The sequence below is a fragment of the Nuphar pumila genome, chromosome 13 (genome assembly GCF_984573655.1).
Source record: "Nuphar pumila chromosome 13, dmNupPumi1.hap1.1, whole genome shotgun sequence".
NCBI classification, from domain to species: domain Eukaryota; kingdom Viridiplantae; phylum Streptophyta; class Magnoliopsida; order Nymphaeales; family Nymphaeaceae; genus Nuphar; species Nuphar pumila.
The window spans coordinates 97,241,455-97,250,896 of NC_143261.1; the positions used below are offsets into that span (position 1 = coordinate 97,241,455).

Genomic DNA, 9,442 nt, shown 5'->3' on the forward strand with positions numbered 1-9,442 from the left:
TGATGCTTAGGCTACTTCCTTACTTCAATCCCTACCTCTCTTTCACTAGTTTCCATCTCCCTTCCGTTTTTTTTAAGTAATGCTTTATATAAAAAAAAATTATGCTTATAAAACAAGAAAACCGAACCATTTGGCAACCCAGCTTGCTTGCTTCTAGGACTTTCACGGTTACTCTTAAAGGGGGGCAGCTTTGACTGCACCCACTTCTCACACTATAAATAATTCCTCTCTCTCATTGGTGATCCACCCCCGCCCCGCCCCCCCCCCCCCCAAGAGAACCAACAACCAATCTTCTCTCTCTCGTATTGCAACTGTGTTTTGCTTGTTCTTCCTGTTTCCGAGTATGGAAGCCTCAGAGGAAGCCATGGATATTGGTCATGGCGACCTCGGCGGCCACATCATAAAAGGCAAGCGGACTAAGCGGCACCGGCAAACGCCGATGAGAGCACCGAGTGATGAGCGGCTTCTTGCATCTCCGGCGGCGACGACGTCAACTGGGGAGTTCGACGACAGCAGCGAGGAAGACCAAGACATGGCGAATTGCCTCATTCTCCTGGCTCGGAGCGGTAGCGACGCCCTGCGGATGAATTCGCGGGAGCCTTTGGAGGCCGTGGCTGCGCCAGCGGCTGATCCGCGAGCGAATTTCGTGAGCAAGCGCGTGCGGGACTTGTACGAGTGCAAGACGTGCAGCAAGTGCTTCCCTACTTTCCAGGCTCTAGGGGGGCACAGGGCGAGCCACAAGAGGCCCAAGGCCGGGGAGGACAAAGAGAAGGTAGCGGAAGAGGAAGGGTTCAGGCTGTTCAAGGATGGGAATATGATGATGATGGTGCAGCAGCAGCAAGGGGCCAAGACAGGAGGAAAGGCCAAGGTGCACGAGTGCTCCATCTGCGGATCGGAATTCACTTCCGGGCAGGCTCTTGGAGGGCACATGAGACGCCACCGTATCGTACCGGAACCAGCCGATTCGAGGAAGCCCAAGAACGTGTTCACCCTCGATCTCAACCTCCCTGCTGCGGACGACTCCGAGACGGCCGAGTTCACCAACTTCCAACCCGGGTCGGACTTCACAACGAAGCCAACCCTCATGTTTGCTACCTTGGTGGATTGCCACAATTGAGAAAAGGAGCAGAAACCAAGAAAAAAGCAGCACCGACAAGAAAAGGATAGAACGAAAAGGAGAATTCAACTCACATCTCTCTCTTTCTCTCTGCCTTTCTCTCTCTTGGTTCTGTTTCAGTTGATTGGCCTGATCCTTTACACCTGAAATTAAACAGTAAAGTGGTGGGGGAAATTGAGGCCGTATCTTTGTGAATAAACAGTTTTTTTTTTCATTGAATTCTTTCATTTTTTTGAAAAATCTTTTTGTTTATCGTATTATTATTATTGGTATAAGATGCTTTCTTACTACACTGTATCGGGTATCTTTTCTTTTTCCTTTTTTTGGGGTGTCTGTTAAGTTTTGGGGGTTTTATAGCCTGGTATAACTTTAGGTGTTGATCTGGCAGAGTGGTGGAGTGCCCCCACAATGGAGGAAAGAGAAACTCTTAATTATCGCTTATTTGTTCTTTTGTGTTGATTCACCGTCACTCATGAGAGAGTGCGTGGAGGTGTGTAGCACTCAAAGAGAGGCGAGCCCTCGCCTTTCCACCACCAAAAAGTCATGGATTAGGTTCGAGGTTTCTTTTTGGCCCACCAAACTAAACAGTTGGAGGGGAAAAAGTACAAGTGAAAGAAAATACATAAATTTCTCTCAATTGTCTATCGCAACTTTTGCCTATTCAAACTCACTTGGCAATTATTTCTTTAATTCTGAAAGATGCTGCTGCCACTAATATCTCTAGGTTTCATCCGATTTCTGTTATTAGTGCTCTTTATCGGATGATTGCTAAGGTGTTGGCTAATAGGTTGAAGGTCGTGGCTAACCAAATATTTTTGAACTCTCAGCTTGCTTTTATCCACAATAAGAGGATTCACCATTCATTCACCTTGGCTGCTGAAGTAATTCACTCCTTATATCTTAATGGTCAATTCTACTTTTCTCTTAAATTAGATTTTTATAAAGCCTTTGATTATGTGCATTGGCCCTTCTTATTTCAAATGTTATCCAATTTTGGCATTGACCGTCGTTTTTCTGGGTGGGTGAGGGAATTGATCTTTAATGCTTAGGCCATGATTAAGATTAACGGCATTAGAGGTGGCCAGATCAAGTTGGGGTGTGGATTACGACAAGGCTGCCCTCTCTCGCCTTTGTTGTTTAATGTCATTGTTGAGGGTCTCGTGGTGTTACTCAAGCATGCTGCGGAGAAGCGCCTGATAGATCCTTTAGATGTTTCGGGTTTCTCAGACCATATCCTTATTTATACTGATGATACAATTATTTTTGGGTGAGCAAACATGCAACAAATGCTTAGATTCAAACTTATTATTCAGTTCTTTCTGTCCCTTTTTGGGCTTTCCCTAAATGATAGCAAATGCTCTCTTACTATGTTCAATGTTGAGTCTTCTATGCTTACAGCAGGTCAACGGATTTTTAATTGCGCTATCTCTGAGTTGTCGATGACGTATTTGGGTATGCCGTTACAAGTGAAGTGCCTCGCTTCCGCTGCTTGGGCTCCAACTATTCAAAAAGTAAAAAATAAGTTTTTTGCATGGCAGGCGTCTTATCTCTCCATCTCCGGTCGTCTGACTTTAATCAATCATGTTCTTTCTTCTATTCCTGAATTCTTCATGTCAATGTTCGTGATGCATGTAGGTGTGGAGAAATAGATTTATCGTTTAATGACGGATTTTCTTTGGTCTGGGTGTCAACTCCAGAGTAAGCGCCATTTGGTTGGTTGGCGAACGGTGGTGTTACCTAGGCGTATGGTTGGCTTAGGTGTTTTTGCTCCAAGACAGAGGAGTATTGTTCTTGTGGCCAAGCAATGTTGGATGGCTCATCATCTAGATTCTCCATGCACTAGTTTGCTTCATACTAAATATGGTGCTCCTGGTTTATCTCTTTTTCGTCATGAAACCCGGGGGTTGGCGATCTTGCACTTGCGAAGCATGTCGCTGAGAGCCTTATCATTCTTCAGAAATCAAATTGGAGATGCGGGAAATTACGATCAGTGGTTGCAATGGTCAATTGCGCCAAATGGTGCGTTCCTCACCCACAAAGTGTATAGATCGTTGCTCTCCCTGGGGGCAGATTGGTTCTCTGAGTGTGTGTTATGGGCTAAGGTCCCTTCCCCAAGATCTCGGGTCTTGGGTTGGTTAATTTTGCATGATAGGATTCAGACTAACAATTATTTAAAGAAGTTGGGCTTTCAGTTTCCTAGCTGGTGTGTGCTTTGTCAAGCTGCTGAAGAAACTACTTCTCATTTATTCTGGTCCTGCCCAATCTTTGTGGCCCTATTTAATAAGACGTGGAGATCTCCAAATATAATTGTTAAAGAGGAGTTTTTTGCGCTCGATCTGCTCCTGAGCTCTATTGGAATTAGACGTTGCAAGCGGTGAAGACTAATCTAAAAGACGTGGTTGCTTACTAGTTGGTGGTTTGTTTGGATGGCACGCAATGATGTTACTTTCCGTCAAATTCTGGTCGTCCTTAATAATCTTGCCCATAAAATCTTGGTTGATGTATATGCGATTCTACGTATGCATCTTAGAGACCTCTCATTCCCTCTTAACAACGTTCACTCATCGGTGGTTTCTTCTAATCCAACGGATCCTGGTTGAGCTTGGCTTATTGTTCGGTTCATGGGTTCAACATTTTGTTGATCTTCACGAGTGATAATGTTGATCCTCTCTCTCTCTCTCTCTCTCTCTCTCTCTCTCTCTCTCTCTCAAACACATTATTTTACTTGGGTGTCTGTTACTTGTTAGTAGGGAAGAATGTAGAACTAAAAATAACAGTAAGTGCTGTGCTTGAAGACCTGGTGTTAGTGGGTTGAGCTTAAGCTGAAGTTGGGAATTGTAATTTCGTATGGACCTTGTGATCTGAGCCAACTTTTTTATGGCGGCTAGGGATGGCTGGATCCCATCTTGTATACGGACTGTTGATGGTACATTTTATGACAATTATCCATTCCAATCATTAACACTTCTTCCTAAAGGTACAATAAGTCTGGATTCTTGAATCCTACTCATGGAGATAGGGATGGCAGTGGGGCGGGGCGGGGGACAAGGTTTCCACCCCCGCCCCGCCTCCGCGGCAGGGATGGATTTTATCCTCCATCCCCGTTTCATACCCTTCATCCCCGGTCCAAACGGGGATGAGGCGGGGCGGGGATATTGCGGGGAAAAGTGGTCGGGGCGGGGATTAGGCAGGGATTAGGAGGGGATCGTGGCGGGGACGGGGCGGGGCGGGGAAAAGTGCACGTCCACCCCCGCCCCGCCTCCGCGGCCGGGATGGATTTTATCCTCCACCCCCGCCTCCATCCCTGTTTCATACCCTTCATCCCCGGTCCAAACGGGGCGAGGCGGGGCCCCGCTTTCCCCCGGTCCACTGCCGTCCCTACATGGAGATGTCAATGAGTCTGTCCCGACCCAACAAGGCCCAGCCCTGGCCTCCTGCTAAATGCATCCAGCAAGCTCAATTATCAGTCTTTAGGCAGATAAGTAACGTCATAGTTAGATATGATCTACACTACTACATAGTTCACTCAATCAAAAACATGTTTCAGATCATTCAATTGTATTGCACATCAAGTTTCACAATTGAAAATCTTAACAAACAAACCATATTGATCCCATCTGTGGAGTCAGGTTAACTATATAAACCTTGCATCAATGAGTTTCTTTGTCATACTGTAATGCCCGCCTCTATTAGGGATTTTTTTTTGGTGTTGTGTACAAACTCTGAAATTTTATTTATAACACAAATGAAATCTTTTTGTAATAACTGAATTATTATGGCTTGATTCTAACTCTGGGAAGTGCCTGAATTTGAAGATTGTTTTTGAATTGGTCTGAAAAAGTCTTTAGCTGTAGTTCCTAAATATAATCCTTAGAGCCTAATAATTTTTAACTGAAGGTTAAAAATGATCCAAGTAGATCTGAATGCTGTTTTCCAGTTGTCTTTGTTAAAGGTTATCCAAAGATCTCCCCAATTGAAAGGCGTTGGATGCACGCCAAGCCCTGTGTATAGAACGCATGTGATGATCATGTTTGCTTGTTGCACATGAGAGGGAGTTGAGTTATTTTTATCACATTTTTTTCAATTTGACATATACGTTATGGTTTAAGTTTGGAACAGTTCAGACGGCTGGTTGACACGTGGTTGTAAGAGTTGCGTGTCTTGATAGTCTTATTTATTCGTTGACCTATACCAAAAAAAAATTGCCCCATTTTATTGTGTGCTAAATTAAGCATGACTAAAATGTAACAGTACTTAACAACGGAGGCTTGGCTTGTCTAGCAGGAGCAATTGGTACACGCCACCTTGTGTTGGGGACGTTGCTCAATGGTACGGTTTTGTATAACTGTTAGCGGTCTGCCTAACCTCAGCTTTCTCTATCTAAAAAATGTAGCAGTACTTTCGTTGTCACCAATTTTACCAGAGTATTTTTTGGCGTAGGCTGGGGTTAATGCTAAGTTAGAATTATGGAGACAGACATTGGAAGCTAGAGGTTTTAAGTTGAGTAAGAGTAAGACTGAATATATGGAATGTCGGTTTAGTAAGCAACGAAGTAGTGATGGGAGTGTAGTGAAGCTTGGTGAGCAAGATATACGGGTGAATGATTATTTCAAATATTTGGGATCCATCATTCAAAAGTATGGAGAAATTGATGGAGATGTAAATCATAGGATAAATGTTGGGTGGATGAAATGGAAAAGTGCTACTGGAGTGCTGTGCGATCGTAGAATGCCATTGCGGTTGAAGGGAAAGTTTTATAGGACGACTATTAGACCCGCTTTACTATATGGTACGGAATGTTGGGCTGCCAAGAGACATCATATTTAAAAAATGAGTGTAGCTGAGATGCGGATGCTTAGATGGATGTGTGGAAATACAATAAAAGATAAGATTCGGAACAAAGAGATACGTAAGAAGGTAGGTGTTGCATCCATTGAAAATAAGATGCGAGAGAATCGTTTACGGTGGTTTGGACATATTCGGCGAAGGCCTAATGATGCTCCAGTTAGAAGGTTGGAGAAATGGGAAAATATATTAGTTAAAAGAAGTCGGGGTAGGCCTAGGAAGACTTGGATGGAGATGATAGGAAAGGATATGAATGCTTTGAACCTCACCGAGGACATGGCGTTGGATAGAAATGATTGGAGGAAAAGGATTCATGTGGAAGACCCAAAATGAATTTTTTTTTTGGTTCATATCGCTGACCCCAATTGTTTTGGGATGAAGGCGTAGTTGTTGTTGTTGTTTGTTTGTATTTTTTGGCGTAGGCTAAGAAAAAAAAAAACCATCATCAACCTCACATTCACAGCCCTTCTAGTCGGTAAACCTTTGAGGTCCCCTGTCCACTTGGGAGTACACCGGACTTTTGACCATGTGGCAAGGATGCCCCCCTATGAGTTTTGAACCCGTGACATTAGCAAGTCGTTGGGCACTGGGACCAGTGTTGATAATAGCAATTTAACTGGATTGCATTATTGTATATCGGGATTATACATGGTATATTAAACTGCACTCGACCTGTAAAAAGGAAGTCTGAACCATAATGATGGTCGATTTGAAAAAGAAAAGCCATAGTTAAAGCTTTGTTGAATTGATTTGACAAGGGACTCTTACACGTGAGACGTGTGGAGAGGACTCTGGCGGATAATTCTGTCCAAGAAAGAGTTCAAGACTTGCAAGAAATAAGAGTCGTCGTTTAAGAAGGTGGGACTCCTCTAACTCTCTCATTGTAATTAAAAGGATGAGAGAAAGAGCTTTTATAGGTCTATAATGACTGGGGTTAATTTTCACCCCTTCGTTAACAGATATCCCTTCTTGAGGAGGGCCTTTTTACTCTCCGCCATTGGAAAAGGGAGTCTCATCCTTGATCCAGCCTAGTTAGGTGGGCTCATGTCCACTTGATCAATTAGGTCAAGGATTAAATTATATCATTTTAATAGAAGATTTGTTTCAAAACTTACTGAAAACAAAACAGATGTGAAAACTGTGTTTGACTCATTCTTATTATGATGCGTTCATCTAACTACGATCATTGATATATATGATCCTGTTCTTTAATTTATGTTCCTTAAACTCTAAAATATTGATTAGCTTTTCATTAATGCTAAAGTCTTTTTTAATATCTTATACATTATTGACAAAGATGAGGGTAACACTAATTTGTAAGGACTAAGACCTATCATTTTTAAAATCTCAAAAGTTTAATATACTTTGGATTCAATTTTTCTTTCTTTCCTGACATCACGACTCTTTTGAAAAATAATATTTAAAAAAAAAAACATGATCACCTTGATCAACTCAACCCTCCTTGAGACTAATGAGGATCATCTACTCTCTTTTTTTTTTTTTTGAGTAATTAGATCCATCCATGATGCATATCAGAGGATTGTCAATATTGGAATATATCAGCTGATGCACTGATTGGTTGGTTCATGAGAGGCACATCCCACGGTCTAAGCAGTGGGTCAGGGTACTGGTTTGGTGCATCCATGATGAGCCCACTGAGCTCCTGCATGTAGTTGAGCATCTCAGTGAGGCTCTGCAGCCTAGCACTCAGCTCCACGGGTTGGTAGTTGAGTTGAAGAACTAGAAAGTGAGTTTTATTTGGAGCAGCAATGAATTCGATTAAAAAAAACTTGTCTATTGCTTGTATGAATTATAGGTGTCTCTCTCCTACCCTCAAATTGACAGTTAAAATTTGAAAAGAAATGTCAGTGTGGGCTACACCAACAAACCCTAAAGTGATTTAAGGCATGTGAAGGGCACATGGAATGATGAAAGCATTCACTTGGTCGTATTATTGTGTCCCCTACGTCTCTTCTTTGTGAGCTAGAACTTGGGACATAATTTTTCTGTGCCACAAAACCCCAGTCCAAGATGCCCTACCGGAACATGAGGCCAACCTGACCTGAGCCGGCCCAGTGTCCATTAGACCCATTGAGCCAAGGAAAATCCCTGTCCCTCAAACAACCCAATCCGATTCTTAAGCTTGGGCTGATCCTAGTCTTAGTGGACAATGTCTGTTAGGTGCCTAACCAATAGACCATAAAACATTAGGGTGATTAAAGTGCATCAACTCAAGCCCTTAAGTGATTAGGATTTTAATAGACCACCACACTCTGTAGTTGATGTTCCTAGTAGCCCACTCTGGGTAGGGGTGTCAACAGGTTGGGTTTGGTTCGGACCCAGGTGAAACCAGATTTTCGGATATGGTAGGAAAAAATTTTGGGGACGTAAACTCCATTTGCCAAATCACCTAAAATCGTGTTCCCTCTGCATTTGATGTGTTTATGCTTTGCCCTATACGTCCTACAATATCTTTCACAATGGATGTGTTTGTAATGGTTCATGTTTTAGAAACCACATTTTGGATTGAGCCATTTCAACTTAAGAACATGACTTTTTTTTGTTCATAAAATTTCAGAAGCATTGTGGACCACTGTTTTCTTTTTCCTTCAAAAACTGCTTATACAGCACAACTGGATGGTCTAAAACATGTTTTTTACTAAACAAGTCATGTATACCGTACCCATAGGGTTTGATTTAAAGAAATACCGAAAAATACTAGAGAGTATGGCATTAACAAAGTGTCTCCAATGTTTACACATACATTTTACACGGGGTAAATATTTGGTACTAATAAAATACCAAACTGTTGAGTAGAAATTACTTTTATTTCATATATATATATATATAGAGAGAGAGAGAGAGTAATGGGTCCGTGTTAAACCAATTTGGTGCTAAACCGCATGCTAAATGGGTTTTTTGGGTTTTTTTCATTTTATTTTTAAATTCTGACCATACAGATGTGATCTATGTACTTGATTTTAGAGGGATCAGCTCTTGAAGCGCTTGATTCCAACACATTGATGGGTTTTTATAAAGTTCAAAAAATCAACGGTCCAAAATCTTTGTAAATTTTCGAGGCTCCAAACATCATTGTTTCCATCAAAAACACATGATCCAGGTGTGGATTCTTAGTAAATTGACCATGCCCAACACATTTATGGGGGCGAGAACCACATAAAAAGCACCAAAAAAATTTGAAAAACCCATTTAGCATGTGGTTTAGCACCAAATTGGTTTAGCATGGACCCATTACTATATATATATATGTGTGTGTGTGTGTGTGATAACATACTATGATATACCAAAATTTTGCAATTCAAAAAATCATAAGGTCCCATCCTTGAACACGTCTATGTAGTCAGATAGAGCCGATTCCATTTCCATCTATGATTTATAACTCCTTAGTTTTGTACCTTCATTGTGTAGTGCATTTTTTTTAATTGTACCATGCTCCCCAACGTTATATTCTTTTATCTA

General features: G+C 41.9%; 1 protein-coding gene across 1 annotated transcript; it reads left to right on the top strand.

Annotated features, from left to right (window-relative positions):
- Positions 1 to 343: 343 nt before the first annotated feature.
- Positions 344 to 1,117, top strand: LOC149819346 (zinc finger protein ZAT5-like). Its single transcript, XM_089986388.1, has one exon. It carries the CDS (start codon positions 344 to 346, stop codon positions 1,115 to 1,117), a length of 774 nt encoding a protein of 257 aa, XP_089842514.1.
- Positions 1,118 to 9,442: the final 8,325 nt, after the last annotated feature.